General features: G+C 37.7%; 1 protein-coding gene across 1 annotated transcript in view; it reads left to right on the forward strand.

Annotated features, from left to right (window-relative positions):
* Positions 1 to 22,059, forward strand: part of clstn2a (calsyntenin 2a) — a 142,652-nt gene that overhangs the window by 47,954 nt on the left and 72,639 nt on the right. The window contains exon 2 of the mRNA XM_020939389.2: positions 14,596 to 14,718. Coding sequence (XP_020795048.1) covers positions 14,596 to 14,718 — 123 coding nt within the window. The remainder of the gene's footprint in view (positions 1 to 14,595; positions 14,719 to 22,059) is intronic.

The raw sequence follows: 22,059 nt of genomic DNA on the forward strand, positions 1-22,059 counted from the left end.
GTACTCTGTGCCCTTGAGAACAAAAATCCAATAGGCCTCTCTGGATCTTGTCCCCTTCTGGCATACAGTGTAATTACTTCAATGCCATATATACTTTCAGGGTGGAGTCATTTGAGTGGTGAGCTTCCATAGAATGTCTGGCCATTTGATAATGTAGGTTTTGGAGTGAATTGCATATCTGTGCTCAGCCACTCTATCCCCAAGTCTTCTTTTGGTGAGGCTCAGGTAGAAATACCCACAGGGGCACTGAAGATGGTACACCACATGGGTTGTGTTACAATTGATAAAGCTGTTGATTAAATATGTTTTATTGGTATAAATGTCAAAAAAAAAATGTTTTCACCATGTTCTTACAGTATCTACAGTGTCCACAGCAGAAATTTCCCTTTGAACGAGAAATCCAAGTACTTGATTTGGTCCGTGGAAGGTAACTCCTCACCAACTTGTCCTTAGTGGTGGGAGCCCTTCTAAAGCTGACTCCAGGTCGCTCAGGGAAGACTTTTCTCAACAGAGGATCACTCACAATAATACCCCAATTCCTTTGTATGACCCATTTGACCTGAATTGCCTCTTTACCGAACCTTCTGCACTGGTTCCTGTTTGGGTCTAGGAGAGAGCAGTTCAGTCTTCCTCTGTGTGATAGGGCCCTACGGTGAGCTTGGGACAGCAGAGGTGGAACAATATCCAGCACCTGAAGCAAAGAGAGGCCTATTGGATTTTTGTACCCCGGCCTAAATGAAGACTTCCATCTCTCCTGCTCCCTATAGCCTTAATATGTATGGAAATGTTAAACAAAACTATCTGCCCTAAGTAAAAACAGTGAAATCTGACTGCCTCTGCCCTGTTCACCTGGCGTGTGTGAGCTTACATTGGTCTTCATCTCTCACTCATGATCACACCCTGAAGAAAGCACAAGCTGACACACGTGTTGGTGTGTTTTAATTGTTTCCTGCCTGTTTACAGTAAAGGCTTTTAAATATTTTGTAACCAAGTGAGTGCTTGATATTTTTCATTTTCTCAATGAACTGCACCCTTTTTCACAAGCACCCTTAGTCATATGAATACCAGCAGCTCCCTGTCTATGCTGTTTTTGAATTTAATCTGAGCCTTGTTTTAACACAATCTGACTATAAAAAGATGAACTACAACAGATGAGCTGATTTGTGCTGTTAAGTGCCTCTCAAATAACATTACAGTCACGGGCTAGCTGGCAGTTTTTAGTTAGTCACTCTCACCTTTTTGTTGAAAATCGACACACCTAAACAGAACCCACAACTGCTCATATGGATTCTAGCCTCTAGAAAATGTGCTGGAATCCATTGTTACATCCATTTTGTTTTCAGGCCTTAAATGTTTTTTGCCAGTGTTTGCTACTGTGTGCATTGCGTCACCATAGCAAAAGAAAAATTTTATTCTGTCAACTAGACAAATGTTTTTTGAGTTTGAGTTTCATAGCTCATCCAAGCTTTAATTTTTCTTTTGCTCTGTTTCTTACTTGAACTGAGGGATTACACAGACATTGGGTCACCATAGAAGCTTTTGAACATTCCACCACAGAAATACACTCTCAATGTAATGTCACGGCAAAGTACAGGTACAAGGTATTTCTATATAAAAGACAGCAGATCATACTAAAAAACTCCTAAATTTGTTCCATAAGTTCTTTTCCTGGAGCCCCTCCCACCTATGTGCATAATTGTGCTGACTTGACTTGAGCAGAATGAGGCTCATGCTGAGTCTCATCCTGGGCGCACAAGGAGCTCCACACCATCACACACCATTAACTTCCTCCTCACTTCTATTCCTCTACCCTGTGATTACATGCACTTTCTCTCAGTCTGCTTTACAAACTTTAATATCCCTCATAACCAATAATTTTATGTTGTAGCCACTTGGCTTTTGTATTTCATTGGGCTGTGTGCTCTTTTGTTTAACCTTTCACTGGCGAGTTTCTTCTATTACATTTTATATTAGGTCTATCTCTACACTGGATACATTTACACAGACAGTAAAATCAGATAAGTAGAATAATCAGATATCCCAATAGATAGATACAGTATACTCTATCATCCCTGGCAAGGAAATTCAGGTCTTCAGTTGTCTGGCTTTACACAGCACAAGAACATGAAATAAATAAAACCCACAAATTAGATCTGATTTTTGAGAAGAAAAATCAAATAATTACACAGAGTTTTTTTTTTTTTTTTTTTTTTTGTCTTGGTTGCTTTGTTTTCTCTTTTTTCCATAATTTTCCTTATCAAAATCTGCACAAGTGTGAACAATCAGAAAGAAGTCAGATTACTCACATCAAAATTTTGTAACACAATATTTCAGTATTGAAGACATTTCGCTGCTCATCCAGGCTGCTTCTTCAGTTCGGGCAGATTTTTTCGTTTGCCATGGATTATACCTGGACGATTGAGGGATTACACTGATGTTTCAAAAATCTGATAACTCCAATTTTTGATGTGCTTGTAAACATTATTTATTCATTTTATTGGAATGTCCCCAGAGATATGCCATCTTGTTTTCAAGGGAGTTCAGAAATCACAAAACATTAGTAACACACAATACAATAGACAGAAAGCAAAATTTACAGTTTTATATTACAAAACATACATACAAATGTGCAGACAGCCAAAATTGCTCGCTCATGCCCCCCTCCCAACTCCTGCTACAATATGTGATTTGTAAAAAAAAAAAAAAAAAGTATAGCCTACACTGTATAATAATGGTATACAAATGGAAAAAAAACAAAAAACAAACAAACACATGTCTACCACTGCTTCTACTACCACTTTCACTGTTACCACCAACCAAAAGGAGGACAAAAAGCTAAATAAACTGAACTATAGTCCCATACCACAGTTTGAGAAACACTGCCCTTAGCTTGTCTTGCCAATTCCTTGCTCACTCCAAAATCCCTCCCTTACATAACCCATCATTATATGGCCCTCACAGTAGAACAAGCTTCTTCAGTTAGAACAGCTCCTACACTAACTGCTGTCACATACTGAGCCACTGTGTTATCAGGCTCTCCAGGAAAACCTCCAACTCTCCTGGAGGTAATTGTGTTCTCAACTGGGGAGGCCTTAAAAGTCCATGGCCGGTGGAGATTACAGGCCCATTAATGAGATCAACAACAGTAAAAAAAAAACAGCGCAGATCTAAGTGCATAAAGGGAGGTCCAGGAGGGAGTGAGGTTGGGAGAGAGTGGGAAGAATTAATGTTGTGAAAATGACCCACAGCCGACCGCAGCCTAGCTCTGCTTAAAGTGCACCAGTCAATATGGCTAATTACTGTGTTGTTGCTAACTGCATCTTACACCTCGGCATAGGGACTAAAAGCCTGAGTCAATGCCTAAAGTACTTCTGGAGCTAATGTAATGACAGGGCACTCTCTCAGGGGCTATATGGGTTTCTAATGGCCGGGCTAATGATAATGTTAGTGCTTATTCGGCAGTAGTTTACATAGATTTTCAGATGCATGCACTGTAGCTGTACAATGGAGGGGATCTGAAACATGTTGAAACGTGTGTGACCAAAAACTAAGTGTATATAACTGGAAGTACTGGATCTTCTTTAGGTAATTTGCATATTTATGTATGACAACAACATCTGGACTAAACCATACTCCATATCATTTTATTTTGTCTACTAAACAATTTTACAGTGATTAAAAGGACATTATTGCTTTGCAGTATATAAACTTCTGATATACCATGTTTCGATTTCAGGTGTTTTATTGCTAAAATCTTACTGTGAGCAGGGTTACCTCTCCTCAGATCTGACCTGAAACTTGACCTGATGCTGTCAACTGCTTGTGTCTGTGAAGATAGATATATTAAATGTTCCACTATGAAATATCTCTATAGGAATAGATAAGTTTACTGCTGAATAACATATATTAAACTTTTTAAGATTTAAGTAAAAATGTTCAAGATTTCTGATTGCACATTTCTATTCCTCTGTTGTTCTTGAACTTGACCCACACTGAATTTTACCTTTTGTGGCAAAAATAAAGGTTCTCTTCTCTTATCTTATTCCAGCTAAAGCATAATAATCTCTGTGGAGACTAGTAAATGGTGGGCCCTCCAGCGGAAAAGTTACAGAGGGCATCTTAAAATCTTTAAAATGACAATTACTTACTTTTATGTTTTTTTTTCTATACTGATATTATTATAGACCTGCACTATAGTCAATCACATATATTGTAATGCCCCTTCCATTTCATTGTACGCCATCCAGTTTTATGACCATCTCGGTGATTAACAACTCTGAAGGCCAGATATTAAGCTGCTATCAATTAAAGTGGGGAGTGTGATATAATGAGATCCTGTGTTCTCCATTGAAGTAATTATCACCTCTTAACTGAGCAGAATGGCTGTGGATTTGCACTTCTAATTCTCTGACCGCTTTTACTGTTAAACTAACAACATCATAAACACCCTCCCACCTGACCACATCAGACCACATCTCCGGCCAAGAGGAGCAGAAATATCATTCACCTCAAAACCAAACACTGGAGGTTACTGTCGGTCTTTTCTGTATTTGGCATGCTGTGTCTGGCAGTGGTGGAACACAATGTAAGAGTAAGAGTAAGAGTAGTTAAGTACTTTACTTAAAGGTGCACTATGCAGTTTTTTGGTTGCGGGTCTGTCTGCTTATTTCTATGGATATGTCACTGCTCTGCCTGAAATGTTCCACAGTATGACATCAAACAGATCTATCTTATATGCATTCAGTTACAGGTGGTTTTATTACTCAAACATACCTACAAAAACAGGCATTCAGACTGTGGGCAGGGTTGCCTCTCCACAGATCTAATCAGTAACTTGGCCTGGTTTGGTCTACGTGATGATGAAAGGAAAAGCAATAACATCCCCATGCAGCCTCTCCACCAGAAAAGTTGCACAATACAGCTTAAGTTCATTTTAAAGTGGCTGTTTTTTACTTTTACTTCACTACATCTGAGAGCAGGTTATCTGTACTTTTGACTCCACTACATTTTTGAACAGGACTGAAAATTAAAAGCATTTTTATTATAGTTTGAGAACAGCTGAAAAGGCTCAGGGATTTATTTTTAACACAAAAATATACAAATAAAAACAGCTAGAGAAAATGTGAAATTCAGTTGTCTGCTGAACAAAATTCTGCACAATTTTTTTTTAAATCACTACATTTGAAGCCCTATAAGACCTTTTTTTTTGCTCAAGTATCTGTACTTTTAGTAACAAAATTGTGTACTTCTTCCACCACTCACAATCAGTGCCTGTGGACATAGATCTAGACAGTAACGCACTTGTTCACTGTAGATTTTATTCTCTGCTGACTCCAGATTAGCGCTGTATTATCTCTAGCACCACTTCCTCTCTGCTTCTGCTATAGAACGTAGATCAAAAGCTGGAGATCAAAAGCTATAGAAATAATAATATAATAAAGTTAATGAGCTTTCTTAACGGTTGCATGGATCTCGTCATTATTAAATGTAATTAAAATGAATGTGATAGATTGTGGACTAAGTTGCAGTCGCATAAGTTGCTGGTGACTCTTGCGGTGGGCGAGCCTCTTACTGTTATTATAAGTTATGTTAATATATGCTAACTATTCTGAAATAATTCTACATGATGATCTCAGATGATCATTTGTTTTGTTTTGTTTTGGTTTTTTTGCCTGTTTTGAAACTGAACCCCAAGGAAGCTCTTTACACCAATACTTTTTTGTTCTCAGCTTTTCCTGTCCAGAATGTTTCGTCCAAATGATAGACAGATCTCCCTTTGATTAGTGGTGGTAATAATAATCTTACATCTTTGCATAGGGCAGGTCCAATTCAGTATTCCCTCGGGACATTTAACTCTATGTTCTTTTTACTTTTTCTTTTTTCCCCTATGTCTGGTGTATGTAGGATTGTCAAAAGCGTCTCAAAATCAGATAATAATTGAAAAACTAGAACTAGTCGCAAAACTAACAAGAATCACCACTAAAAATCACATGCATACATTACAAACAAGATCAAATCTAACCTCCTGAATAACTTTAGAATGATCTTGACCTTTACCAGAGCCAGTATAAGAGCACATGCCAACATAAAGAAAGTACTGTTATTGTCTTTTTTATCACCACTCTGCTTTGAAAATCTGTATTGAGTGTTGAGCTTAGTGTCAGAATTGAGTTTGAAATTTTAGTCTTGAAGTCATTCTCCTCTAGCCAGGCAGGCTCTACCTAGTGCCTCAGTTCAATTTCATTTCTCTCCAGCGACTAGCTCAGGAATACACTAGACGGTTTGCAAGAACTCCGGAAGTTGTAGACCGCACACCGGCCAATCATCGAAGAGCTGTGAAGTTATGATTGGGTCCCTTTTGTGGTACAGCACGACAGTAAACAAAGCGGTCGAGATGGATGTAGATGAAGCCATACATTCTGTGTTGGCAACGATTCCTGAGATTGAGGATTTAAAGCTGGAACAAAGAGAATGTTTGGTGAATTTTATCAAGAGGAAAGACGTTATTGTTCTTCTTCCTACGGGATTTCGGAAAAGCTTAATATACCAGTTACCCCCATTAGCATCGCATAACAAAAGTCACGAGCAAATAGCAGCGATTGGTTAAATAAAAAAGTACCCGCCTACCGTTGAGCGAATGAATCCTAATGCTGTGAGGTCAGACGGTTTCCATGAAGTGAAACCGGCTGATGAATCAAGTTATGTCTCCACCTCTTTGGACTAAGATGTCTGAATCACATTAGTTAATCAGGTTCTGCCGGTGTTGAATCCTAAGCTTTTTCATCCTCAGGGTTTTGTTGGACCCATCTTCTTGTAAGGTTTATTATTCACATCATAACCTGCATAAAGAAGTGGACTAAGGGAATGTGACGCCATAGCATTCAGTAAATTTTGAGCCGGGTCCATATTAGGAATAGGAACTTATCAAAAATAAAACCACCAGGATCATGAAGAGCAGGTTAATATGAACATTTTAAAACCAAAATGGCGAGGCTTACTGCAGCATTTACAGAGAGAGGAGTGACAGTTTTTTTTAATGTAAAATCAATCGGAAACTGAGTCGATGGAGCCAGAAGCACCCCCATGAACACTTCCCATTTGGAACATGGCAACATATTCAGTCTATGATCCACATTGCATAATAGAATACCTTTCATTGTCCTTTCATGCGGTAACATAGGCCAATATCCAGATATCACAGTTCACCTATTTACATTACAGACCTTCCACTTGCACATGATTATACCCCTGCTAAATGAATGGTATTACAGAAATAGTTGCGTAATAAACAATTATGAATCCAGTGTGAGGAAGTGTACTGTTGAGAAGAATACAGAACGGTCTCTAATGTGGACTGTATGGTTGATGATGTGTCCTCCTTTCTGCTGCAGCTGCCCCACTTTCTCTGTGACTCTCCCTCTATCTCAGCCCACCATTAAAGCAGCTACTTATCTTCTTTTGCCTCTCTTTTTACTTGTACCCGTTAACCCCTGCCTTCTACCACTGCCAGTATCTTCTCTCACTTGTAATGAGAAATGTTGCTTTTGTTTTCACATTTGATAAAGTAGTTTGCAAAACATCGCTACCAGAAAATCCATTAAAATCATATACAGTGAGGTTTTTGTGGTCTAGAACTTAACATTAAAGGTCCTATATTATACAAAATGGATTCTTGTGAGCTTTAAACTATGTTAGAATGTTGTTTCCTCCTCAAAAACATACCCAGAGTTGCGTTTTGTTTCACTGAAGCTCAAGCTGTGTCACCTTGTGATGTCATGTATTGGTAACAACAAGTAACAACTGCTACTGCATCACCACACAAAAAACAAAACAAAAAAACAAACAAAAACAAACTCACACACACACAAAAAACATTGGTCATATCTTGCAATGGATAGAAAATAAAACCTTTCGGTATATGTACTTAAATTTGTCTACCTCTAGATATATTATATAAGCAGCTCTTGAGATCACAATATGCTCGTGCTGTTTGCATCTAATTATAATGTCCTATAATCTTGTGTGATGATCAGGAAGTGTGTGTTAGCATTCTAGCTGTTGTTACCTTAAAGGAACAATTCAAAATTTTTAACATACATTTCCTAGTGAGCCAGAGTGTTGGAGAAGTGTGAAGACACTTTTTAAAATATTCCATCCAGTCCTTGTATTTGCAGAGGTCACTGGTGCTAGGCTAGTGCATGTCAATAGGCATAGTTAGCCTGCCACTAAAAACAGCTTTACCCACTCCACAAACCATCCGAAGCAACAATTAAAATGCCAGACTATCTATGTAAATATCTGTGTTGATAGAATAATTTTTGTAGTAAAACCAGCCTTGCATTTGAAGGATTTATGTCTCTTGTTGTTGTTGTACATCCTGATAGAAAGCTTGGCAGCGGCGAACTGATATATGAGAAAATAGTCCCTCAACATGTAACGATTCATGCGATGCAAGGTTAGTTTTATTTCAGACATTATTCTATCAACACAGAGATTTATTTCGATAGTCGATAGCGGAATGGATGGAATTTTTATAAAAGTGTCTCCACGTGGCTCCAACACTCTGGCTCACTAGGAAATGAGGTCCTATGTCCAAAATTCTGAACTGTCACTTTAACGGTAACTTGTGATCGCGGTGAATTTCTATGGGTATACTCGGAATACATAAGTTAAGTGAGGAATAGCTTTGGACCACAGCAAACTGTGTGAAATTAAGTTCTGTTTTTCACTTTTTTTAAACACTTTTAAAAATCAGGTATTGCTCCTTTATATTTCTTCTACTATTAATCACAACATTTGCTCACAAACAAAGCAGCAAAATAACACTTTAAATATGTCAAACTGTTATTTCCCAGAGGTAACTAAAAGCAATAGTTGATTTGTAGCTTGCTTAGTATTATTTATTGTGCTCCATATTGGCTGTATATTGAGTTTATATTTGGCAGCAGTTGTAGTACGCTCTACCACAGTCTCATAAATCCCGGTAATGCTGAATCTAATGAGGCCGACATGACTTGATTTGATCTATATGTGAACAGAGCCTAATGCAGGATATGAGCACAAGCCTAAATTAAATCAAGCCTGTACTAGAACACTCTTCACTATAGTACACTTTAATGTACTCCCAGAACAAAAAGACACTTCCTTTGTTTGGCTCTTTCTATCAACATTATCTTCTCAGCCAATTTCTTCAGACTGGAAGCGCAGCCTGCTACTGTCTGTGACTCAGAGCATCTCCAAGCAGAACCATTGTAGCGGGTTCCCTGCTGCTTGGGGGAAAACTAATGAACTTTTAGCAACCATTTTGAATCCACAATCTCCTACATTATCAACAAATACCACTAACTTATTTAGAAACACAAGGTTGGTGCAATGTGTTGCTCAGTGATGCAACAATATAATGCGGTCAGTCATAAGTTTCTCAGTGCAAAGAGTAGACTTATCGTTACATATATGAAAGCTAGAACAATATATTTTTGGCTCTCCAGTGACTAGGTCAGGAAATGGAATACACTAGACGGTTTGCAAAAAGCCCGGAAGCGCTAATCCAGGCACAAGCCAATCAGCAAAGAGCCATACATTCTGTGTTGGCAACAATTCCTGAGATCGAGGATTTAAAGCCTGAACAAAGAGAATGTTTGATGAATTTTATCAAGGGAAAAGACATCATTGCCCTTCTCCCTAAGGGATTTGGAAAAAGCTTAATATACCAATTTGCCCCGTTAGTGGCACATTACATACGTCACGACCAAATAGCAGCGACTGGTTAAATGAAAAGAAGTACTCGCCTACTGTCGAGCGAACGAATTCTAACACTGCAAGGTCAGACGGTTTCTACAAAGTGAAATCAGGCTAAAGATTTAAGCCTTAAAAGGTTGAATCAATAATGTCTATGACTCTTTACAGATGCATACTAAATACTGAAGTGTTTCATTCTGTTTATTTATTATAGCTCATGGCCTTTTTTATTGTATAGTTAGAATAGTTTTTGTGGTTTAACTCTGCTCTTGGGTTTTTGGGTCAGTGGCATGAATTAGTTTCAGTTTTAATGTCTATATTTTCATCAGCAATATATATTGAACTTCAAAATTTGTTATTGTGACAGGCCTAGCAAAGACAGAACATATTAGGGGTTATAGAGCACTACATCTCACCTTCTGTTGTTGAGTAATGTCTATGTTTTCCAGTGAGCATCTCATATTTAAAATCAGGAACCATTATTCAGAAATAGGTTTGTTTGATCTTTTTTCCATCAACATCAGAAACCATATTCCCTTTGCTCACCTCAGCCTTCTCCCTGTTGGTTTTCAGTTTTTGCCTTTACTACCTCAAGAGCATCACTAATGGCTCGGTAGTACTACACATCATAAAATCCATTTTGGAAACGGCTCATTTCCATGGTCTGGTGTGCACTCTGCTATAAAACAGCTCTCGTATTAAACTGCCTTTAAGAGTCACGCCTCATCCCGCCACTGCCTCCACCCAATTTATTTGGGATAAATGTAAGACCTGAAGCCCCAAATTGAAGCTGCCACCCGTGAGTAAACTGCTTCTGCGCTGCTCCTGCCCTGCTATCACACTTTCCGAGGACTTCTTCAAATGCAAATGAAACGCTGTGCACCCATGACGGATACCGTATATTTTCACAAGTGTACAAAAGAGTAGGATGAAGAATCAGTTGGATAAAACTCATTTTTAAAGCCACAGTTATTACCACATCTCCGCCGCCTTCGTACATTGTCTTCATACGCTTGTTTCAGTTCAATTTGGGCCTGACATGACTAAATCCACCGAAGTCAGCAAAGATTTATAGACCATATAAGAGGTTTTCTCTGTAGCTTTGTATCCAGTGGTTTTGAAGTCAAATGCGAGATGTAAAGCTCTTTATTTTAAGCAGAGCACAGTAATGTAATGTGCAATGTTGAATGAACATTACAAAGAAAAATTATTCTGTTTTTATACTAAAAATGTTCACATGGCAACTACAAAAAGGCTGCAATAAAACAAGACATTTGACATCAGGGTTTATGATTCACAACATGGGGATAAAAACATGGGGTACATGCCTTATAGAGCTCTGTGCCAAAGCTTATCTATACTTATTGATACCCAGAAACTAGATATTAAATTGAAAAGGCATCAGTAATGAAAATAACTTAAAGGTCCCATTTTACGTTAAACTGACTGTTGTGGTCTCTAAGCCATGTTAAAATGTTATTACCTGTTCAAAAACATACGTGGAGTTGTGCTTTATCTCATTCACACATGTCTGAGTAATCCTTTATTGTTGGTCCACATCTCCAAAGCTCAAAATGTTCTGTTCCACCAATTTTCAAGTTATCAGGTACCTTTTACCTTTAGTTCAGTAGACACAGGTAATTCCAGAACTGAAAAATTATTCTAGCTTAGGTGTATGGAGTGGAGCACTTCCTGTATTAACAGATGGCATCACAAGGTGGAATATAGTGTTTTCAATTTGAGAGAAGAACAACAAAATATGCTGGGTTTGTGTTTTAAATGTGTGTGAATGAAACAAACACAACTGCAGGTATGTTTTTGATGAAGAAACAACATTATAAGAAAGACCAGAAAATAACATAATGTACGCCCTTTAAACAGCATAAAATCAAATAAAAGGCCACATTGTAATAATAAGGAAGCTACTATTATTTTGTCTGGGAAATTACATTCTCTTCTCATCAAAATCTGGATCTGTATTGAGCCTGTTCCTTCTGTTCCTTAGTACTTAGTATCAAAATCAAGTTTGAAACTTTAGTATCACAACAACATAATATTCAGTTCACTATTCATTTCTGGCTGAAATAGATGTAAGATAATGCCTTTAAAATTGCGCTTGGGCTTGTGCTTCTTTCTGCCTGGGCTCGAGTGGTATCCGCTGGTTTTGAAGTCAAGTACTGGGTGTAAAAAGCAGGGCTCAAACAGGCAGCGTGCAGAGCTTTCTTATCTCCTCATGAGCGTGAGATGAGGCTCCTAGTGTGAATAATGCTGTCCCTTGGCGTTCATTCAGTCTGCTGAGCTTAGTACTGCAAATGAGCAAGGACTAAAGGTGAATAGGAAAAGTGCTATGATGTACGGATGGGACAATAAACAATAAAACCATTTAATGTGATTAAAAGGGTAGAGACAATAGTCATTTGTGTACATTTTGTGTAATTGTGACAGTTGCCAACAAAAACAATCATCATTTTACCACAAGATTGAGCAGATACAAAGCTATTAATTCCACGATGTTCTCTTCTAGATTGTTGTTTTAGAAGATTTAACTTATAATGGTTAATAACCATTACATTTCAAATGGAATAATTATCATCATTTTAGCATTAGTCACAACAATCTTAATTTACTTAATCACTATTTTCTCTGAATGCACAAAAGCTAAATTATATATCTTCTCAGTGTTCTTAAAATAATAAATCAAAGGTTTTTAGTCAGATTATTTGCTGCAGGGAGCCAGTGTCACACTTAGTTTTGACCCTATTTTCATTTAAAATAGAATAGTAGGACAAAAACTCTGAGGTTTATCCAAAACAGATGAAAAGAGGTACAGATTTTGGGAACTGTGCGGTGCATTTTTAAAATCACGTCCAGCTGGCTGCATCAGCTGTCTGTGGATCAAACAGAACGTGCCTCTCCAGTGGATACGCAGGTCAAGCTGGTCCCCTGAAACTCCAATAGAGCCACACTTGTACTTAATACTATGGAACAAGGGTTGCATCAAAAAACAGATACTAATGGCTTCTAAAACTAGTATCTAAACTAAATACTCACTTGAAAAAGTATCGATACTACAGATTATTGCACAAAAAGGACAACATTAGACCTTTCCTGAATAGTTTTAGAGTAATCTTTATGTGACCCACATTAAAGAAAGTACAATATTGTGTTTTTTTTATTAGCATTGTGTTGTCAAAATCCATTGTAGCATTGTAATACCCTTAATGAACGTGTATAACCTTAATACAAGGACACAACTATCAAAAACAATCTATTCTAAAAATAGTATTGAAACTAGATACTCATTCTATACTGATTCTGAAAACAATTACACAAACAGGACAAAACTGGACTTTTCCTATATAGTTTTAGAATAATCTTTACCTGACCCACATTAAATTAAGTACAATATTGTGTATTGTCTATTATAAAAGAAATTAAGAAAAAATGTTTTTATTATCATTGTGTTATCAAATCAATTGGAGATTTTTCTTCTTCTGAAAATTGAGTTTGTAATTTTGTATGGTGACAACACTAGCTTCTGTTGGAGTGGCGACCTTGGGAGTTGACAGTGGGAGTGCGTGTGTGAGAAGAAGTTTAATTTACACTTGCTCTAATCAGGCACAATAGAGATCTGTGTTAATCTCCAGCTCATCCCTTCGACTTATCACCAGCTATTTGTATGAAAGTGGGTTGAGCGAAAAGGCCACCAGAAACCAGGCTCTAGATATCAGCCACTAATGGTGGGTATCAGATCACAATGTCCAGTAGGTTTATTATAGTTATTGGAGTTGGGGGTAACAGTACAACTAATATGTAAAGGGTAGTTACTATAAATAATCATGCTTAAGATCATAAATCTTTCAATAAATGGACATAGCTAACCCATTGTTGCAGAAAGTGAGCATGGGGGCACTCTCAGCTTCATGGACTTTACATTAAAATATTGTCACCCCTCTCTCTGTAACTGCTGATGTGAGCGTCATCATTTTGGTCCTAAAATGTTATATTAACCAGCTCTAAATGATCCTGCTGTTTTTTCTTTCGCAGTTTTGTCCATAAATAAGTTCCTATTCCTAATATACACCTCTGCTCCAAATTCGCTCCTATAACTCTGTGAACTTCATTTGACTGGAGACAAATGTTATGGGTGACACTTCACATTTTTGTATAACTCTTCTGAGAACACAATGTAATGAACTAGGAAACTGGCTTTTGCCCTCAGTCTAGGAGTATGACATAATACAGAACATACTGATCTAAAAAGTATTTGCAAAAACACTCTATAGATTAGTGTGCTCAATAACACTAATGTGGGATGTTTGCATGGACAGCTGACATGTTATTACAGTGGATCTGAGTGACTCTTTAGACAAACTTCATCTTTAGCACTAAAAGATATAGATGGTTAAGATGTAGTAGAAAGCAGGGAGGTCACACGTGTTATAATAATTTCATTTCTTAATTAAAAAGATGAAAAATATTTTGTATTTTGTTATTTTGACTTGTTGCATTGCTGGTCCTCTCAAAATCATGTCTTTCTTGAATAAAACTTTACAGATGAAGTTTTCAATTTATCATATATACCATATTCTTCTATTATCATACAGTTGACGACAGCAGCTCTGGTTGAATCTCTAATGACCTGAATCTATTGAACATTTTGACAAATATATAAAGCCAAAGAAGAAAGATAAATGACTTTTCACAGCTAACAACATTGCTTCCTTTCTCTGCTTCTCTGTACAAACATAGTCTCTGCTCAGTGACCCCTCATGTAACACTATTTCTATCATTGCATCAGTCTAGCACAACTTTCTGTAGTTGAATATTTGACTCTTTCTTTCTGTTTCTCCACAGTCAACAAGCACAAGCCTTGGATAGAGACATCGTACCATGGAGTGATCACAGAAAACATGGACACAGTACTGCTGGACCCTCCTTTAGTGGCTCTGGACAAGGACGCCCCGGTCCCATTCGCAGGTACGCAGTTACTCACCAATCTCAGCTGTAGGCCTTGGGATCTGTACGCCTCAGTAGTTGTTGTACTAGTAGTAGTAGTAGTAGTAGTAGTAGTAGTAGCAGTATTAGTAGCAGTAGTAGTAATAGCAGTTGCAGTAGTAGCAGTTGTAATAGCAGAAGTGTGTGAACAAAATAGTAGTAGTGTTAGGGTAGTAGTAGTTATAGCGGTAGTGATAGTAGTAGCAGCAGCATCTGGAATAGTAGTAGTAATTGTATTTGTATTTGTAGTAGTGACAGACGTACTCCTAGACCCTCCTTTAGTGGCTCTGGACACAGATGCCCTGGGCCCATTCGCAGATACACACTTACTCACCAATCACAGCTGTAGGCCTTGGGGTGTGTACGCCTCAGTAGTCCCTCTGCGCAGCAAAAAACTTCCCAACATCAAACAAAACGGATGACACAGCAGTTTTCTGGGCAGCCTGTTTGTCATGGAGACCGGATTCCATTTATCACCCTTAGCGGTGCACAACATTCGAGAATTTATTTTTCAGTGGTTTTTATGATACGGCTCAGACAAAAGGCATACGGCTGAAGTTCTCCAATATATCTGTAATGCAAACTCGTACATGGTATGCAAGGCAGCTCAAGGGGAAAAGAAATGCTTGTATTGTTTGTACATGGGATTTTTGCAGGCACTGTTCTAATTAGATTATAGCATTAGCTCAATAAACAATAATAATATTACATTGGAGGCAGTTACTGGTTGTGAGGCATACAGTACACAGGCCTGTCACAATAACAAATTTTGAAGCATGTTATATTGTGATAAATAATTATTCTGAAAATACTTTATACCACTGACACAAAGCAGGATAATCCCTGTAAACCTATTTTTAAATATACAGTATCATTAAAAGGCATAAGATGCAACAAAGAAATAGCAGAATGTACCAATAATTAGCCACAGAAGTTATTTATTCAACCCTCTACAGCTCAAATCTCATTACATTATTATTACACATGATAAAAATTGAAAACCAAAATATATTGTTCCAGCTGTCATATACTGAATGATGAATCAATATTGTAATTATTATGACAGGCCAACACCTAAACACTTTTTCTTTTGCTCTTTTCCAGCACTTCAGTTTCACCGAGGGGAGTTCATAGTGTGCTCTAGACCAAAGCTTGCAGAATTTCATGAAGAATTCAAATTTCAGAAAGTATGACAAATAGTCTATCATAACAATGATACCAAATTCCAGAAGCATGATAATTTGCTGTAGAAAAATATTGTGATAAATGATAATATTGACATTGACACAATAACAATAAAGTAAGATAATCCCAGGAAGTCCTTTTTAACATGTACAGCAACATTAAAGACAGCAATAAGGAAAATCAGAATGAACTCATTATTAGCCATTCACCGACTTCAACCCTCAACTTTTTATCTCATAATTGTAACAAAAAATAAGGAAAATCTCCCTACTATTTCAACGACAATGTACACACCATAAATATTGAGCCCCAAAATATTGCTCCAGATTCCCCTGAACGATGAGTGGATATAGTAATTATCATGAGAAAGCATAATAGTCTCATCAAAATGCCCAAACTGACTAAAAAACTCATTTTCACAGTTTGACATTGTGGTGATCAGAACTTAAGCCTGACACTGGTTTTTCATGTAAAAGCTTTGAAGCCCCCTCCACTTACGTACTCCAATTATGATTAAACTATTTGTTGTTTTTTACATAGTTGTCATTAGAATTATACATGAATGACAATCCTTTTATTTTCAAATATGAAAAGAAGTGGGAACAAATTATGAGGATGCGACTTTTATTAATCCTCGTCTGTTTTTATCGCTAGTTTGCTTGTGTCTGTCAAATATACTAGAGCTGGCGCTTGTTACGTGGTGGCATATTGACAGAGTTACTTAGCAAATAGCAGAGAAAAGTGTTGTATTTCAACATCCAAACATTACAAGCTGTTGTAATGTCAGCTTTTTCTAAAAATCACATAGAGTGCCGTTCACTGTAATTGGCCCTTATGACAATGCATTTATTTTTATCATCTTGTCAGTTTCAGCATCGGGATACATCTTCCCCTCAGCTCCTGACAGGAATCCATTCAAGGCCCTTGCTAATTGAAGCCATGCGTCATCCCTTTTTCCTCGCTACTGAATTGCCCCATTAATCTGACGGAAAAATTGCTCCCAAAAGTGGCGAAATATATGACTTTCTCCCAGGGCGTTAGCTGTTCATGACAAAGTTAATTTTCAGTCCTGAATTCAAATCTCACCCAGAGGACAAAGCAGTACAGCTTTATCTGGAAGGCACATTAACGCCAATGCATTCTGTGGGAAACAGAGGCTGAGAAACAGAGGCTGACAGGACAGGAGCAGTGGAAATAGCAATAGTAGTAGTAGTAGTAGTAGTAGCAGCAGCAGTAGCAGTATTAGTAGTGGTAGTAATAGTAGCAGCAGTTGTAGTAGCAGTAGTAACATTGTATTGGTTGTATGAACAAAATAGTAGCTGTGTCAGGGTAGTAGTAGTAGTAGTCGTAGTAGCAAAAGTGGCAGTTGTAGTAGCAGCAGCATCTGGAAAAGTAGTAGTAGTTGTATTTATAGTAGTGGCAGTAGCAGCCGCATCTAGAGTATAGTAGTATTAGTAGAAGTGGTCACATTTGGACCACTGGTAGTCGCTCCTTGTCACAGCCTGATCTCATAAGATCTAAAAAGCAGGGCTGGACTGGGAAACCGCCAGGGATACCAGGTGCCACAGTGGCTCACCAGTATCAGTGTGTCCTTAGGCAAGACACTTCACCCACTTTGCCTAGTATGAAAGTGGTGTGTGCGTGAGTGTTGGTGGTGGTCGGGGGTCAGTTTGCCCCAGGGCAGATATGGCTACAGAAGATTCTTACCACCACTCCTGTGTGGAGTGGATGAATAATGCATGAAATAGTAAAACAACGTCTGGAAAAAGCCCTATATGAAACTAATGCTTCAGTATGATGCTGATGATGATGCTGATGCTGCTGCTGATGATGATGATGATGATTATTATTATTATTATTATTATTATTATTATTTGTAGTAGTAGAGTAATAGAAACATCAAAAACAGAGAAAGTATTTATTTTTGCTTTTGTCCAAATTACTACTCGATTGTTTGTATTTTGGAGTAACAATGCGTTTACTTGATTTCTAGCACTTGTTTCTCCTCTGGAACACAAAACACCAAGATTTATTCTCAGTCTGATTTCATATCACAGTTTGCTCTAAAATGATCCTCCCGTGGACCATAAATAAAAGCCGTCTGGTACAATTGTTCTAGTCTTTAACTTTTACTGCTGTGGCTGTTTAAACCAGAGAGGCGTTACACAGTAGTTTACATTTACCCACAGCCATACAATAGAAGAACAAGAACAGGTGTATTAACTGTAGCGTGACATAATTTCTAATCTCCAATGATTTTGTCAGGTGCTCATTTTGTCTGCTAACAATACAAAAACTGCTGGCGACCACGGCAACGCTGACAGTGACAAGGGGGAAGAGAGAGGGGAGAGAGAGAGGAGGAGGGGAGCGTTGCCGTAATTAGACAAAGTATTGGGAGACTCCAAAGCAAACCGAGGGGCTTTTTTGGCAGCTTTACGCTCACCAGCTCATTATGGCAAAATGGCTGCTATTAATCGCGAGGCCTGACAAGCATGGAAAAGTGATATTCAGCTTTTCCTCTCCCCCATGGTTTTCTTTTGTGTATACGTGTGTTTACTTCGACGCTACAGCTATAATTTGCCTTTTTCAGTGCTACGTGTGAGCTGTTTTGTAAATAATGACCGAATAGAAGTGACCTTGGAAACTGTGGATAAGCCAGAATATATATTAGCAAGTTTCTGTCTGCCCGGTATTGTAAAAGCAGTTAACCTTGATTCAATAGAAATATGAGTGCTGTGGAAAAAAGTCTCAATTAGGACTGGCGACTGTTAAAAGTTACATTGATTGTGCTGAAAAAAGTGAAAGCATACTCATTCCAACACATGGTCTTTATTGAACTCCAAATAAATTATTTTTCGCACTGGAAGTTTTCTAGGCGTCAAACACTGAGAAAATCGAATACACACAAATATAAACATACCATGGCCTATAACTGACCTTTCGTTCTCCACTTTAAATAGGAGCACTATTGGTTTCAAATATTTAATGATGTACAAGTCATTAGATATTATAATTACATTTGCAGGTCAGTGATCTTTTATTCATAAAAGAAAAGTGTATCATTGTATCTTTAATTAGACCACATACCTCACCATAGATACTCAACAGTCACCGTGGAAATCTAAAGGTTTGGTGTGGCAGTGAAAAGGAAGCAACCCAAAGCAGAGGTTGGTTCCATGATTAACCACGGGCCTGTTGTCTGGAGAAGGTCAGACGCTGAAATATTGCAGTGGAAGCCGAAGAGTGCGACTTTGCACTGCTGCTGACTGGAGATATTTCTCTCCTTTAAATGTATTTCATTGCTTGCACTATAATGAATGAAACCCAAAGAATAGCTACCAAGGAGACCATCAAAAGACCAGCTCTGTTCCAATTTATCTTCCTTTGGAATTGTCTAGCAGCAGCTTCTCTGCAGTTTGCACAAACCACCCTGACAATTCACCCAAATGGCATTTCCAAATGGGTTTGTTTTGTGTTTTTGCTCCTTCTCTCTCAGCCTTTGTCATTCAAGGATTCTCTTTTTACCACCACAGTCCTATCAAACAGCTATATGTGCAGTACTGCTATTAGCAGTCTAGTTACACAAAGATTGTTGAGCAATTTCCTGTCAGCCCAGTAGGCATATTATATACTAGTACTATACTATACATACAGCATTAGGGCTGTAGTCAACTAAAGAAATTCTTAAAAGTATGATGTGTCTGTGTATCTGACCCAAACTGCACTCTCAAGACACAACTTATGCAAAAAAAAAAAAAACCCTTCCACAAACTTTATTGATTCACAAGAGAAATTATTTGGAAACAGCCTCTCACATATATAATATATTATATATATATATATATATATATATATATATATATATATATATATATATATATATATATATATATATATATATATATATATATATATATATATATATATATATATATATATATATATATATATATATATATATATATATATATATATATATATATATATATATATATATATATATATATATATATATATACATACATACACACACACACACATTTTATTCATTCATTATTTACATATATTGCAGTAGTTGCAATAGTACAGCAGTAGCAATATAGTCACAATTGGAAACTGGCCATTTAACCATACTCTGGTGTAAAACATCTCTGTCTTTTATTATTTTAATTAGACCTATCTACCCTATGATAAATACTATATCAACTTATCATTCAATATATGTTAGAGGGAACAGTCATTTTTGGGGGTCAATATTTACTGTGAATACTTTTTCTTAATACCACTCAGGAACTTTTTGTTTATTTTTCCTGTTCTTCGATTAGATGTCGAGGGTAGAATAAATAACTTCTCTGACTCATTCTAGCCACAAACTAACTACTAAAGAGTTTCTTTTTTTTCAATTTATATTTATAAACCACATAGTACATTTGAAATGTGTTTTGGGGACAATTCTACCTTGAGATTACTGAATTAGTTACATAAATTAGTTTCAATATTATTATTTATCATCTATATATTCTTCAGAAATATATTTTACTTCATTCTGTAAGTTTTTTGTTAGAGGGTCCACTGTCTGCTTGTCTCCATGGAGATGTTGTTACTTTGTCTGGAATGTCTCAGTATGGCATTAACCATATCCCTTTTTCATTTGCCCAGTAACATGTTTTTTTATTGAATTAAGAACTTGCATTCTTAATGTCAGAGGGCTCACCTCTGTGCAGAAGTGTAATGTCATAGTGTGGACCATTCCAGGCAATATATCCAAGGAAAGAAGCTGGTGATTGACCCTCCCACAGAAAAGTTACACAGTGAACCTTTAAAGTCATTGCATTCATAGTTGTGATAGCTGTTTAATTTAGATCAATCAGGCATTCCACATATAACATACTAATACATTCAACTCTTTGTTTCTTTTTTATGCCCACTCTCCCCACCTGACACTGGCCCCGCCCCCTGCCTCTGCTCCACATTTCACTGTGAAGTAAACTACCCACAGTGGACCTAAGTTGAGCATTATACGCTGAGACAGGCATTCGGTAGACAAATGCTCATTGCTGTTCACTGTGATGGCATTCTCTATCCTCTGACCACAAGCAAAGGTGCATGGGCCTCGCTCTGCTCCACCAACCGCCTCTCTCAATCAAATTAGCATGAAGGATGGTGGCAGGGGTGCACGAGAGGAGACGTTTTCATTTGCTTATTCTTTATCTCAAGGCCACAGTCAACAGCCTCTCCATTGATCATGTTATACAACAATACAGTGTGCTGGACTGTTTCACTGCTCAAGACACAGGAAACAACCCTCACTGGCCACAAGGCAGTGAAAGAGGCGGACAAGAGACAGATGGACAATACTAACGTCTGTGTGCGGTGCTTAAAGGGTCTTGTTTTTTTGACAACTACATTCATAACTCTGATTATTTCATATGAATACTTCTTTGTTTACATTCAACCCCTACAAAAAGACTACTCTCTGCTCCACTGAGTAGCTGAGATTTAAGATCGTTACAGCCTGTTAGACACAATTGTCTATTAGGCTATAGTATGGATTAGTAGCCCTCGACACCCAGATACTAATCAATACTAAAAACTACTATTGAAACTAAATACTCATTGTCATTTGATGTATTGATACAGAAAAAACACACAAAAGGACAAAATGGAACTTTCCAGAATAGTTAGTTCCATCTTAAATGGTAACATTAGTGAGTGAATTCTTAAGGGTCTTATATTACACAGAATTGTCTCTTGTGAGCTATAAGCCATGTTATAATGCTGTTACCTCATTAAAAACATACCTAGAGTTGTGTTTAGTTTCATTCCCACATCTTTTATTAGTCTGTCTACCTCTCCAAAGCTCAAAATACCACCTTGTGATGCCATGAAGCAGAAAACTACTGTTACACTAATCTTACAGGTTAACAGCTACTTTTTACCATCCATCCATCCATTTTTGTCCGCTTATCCGGGGCCGGGTCGCGGGGGCAGAAGCCTAAGCAGGGACTCCCAGACTTCCTTCACCCCAGACACGTCCTCCAGCTCCTCCGGGGGGACCCCGAGGCGTTCCCAGGCCAGCTGAGAGACATAGTCCCTCCAGCGTGTCCTGGGTCTTCCCCGTGGCCTCCTCCCGGTGGG

This window comes from Boleophthalmus pectinirostris, unplaced genomic scaffold (genome assembly GCF_026225935.1).
Source record: "Boleophthalmus pectinirostris isolate CB_2022bp ecotype Guang Dong unplaced genomic scaffold, ASM2622593v1 HiC_scaffold_16, whole genome shotgun sequence".
NCBI lineage: Eukaryota > Metazoa > Chordata > Actinopteri > Gobiiformes > Gobiidae > Boleophthalmus > Boleophthalmus pectinirostris.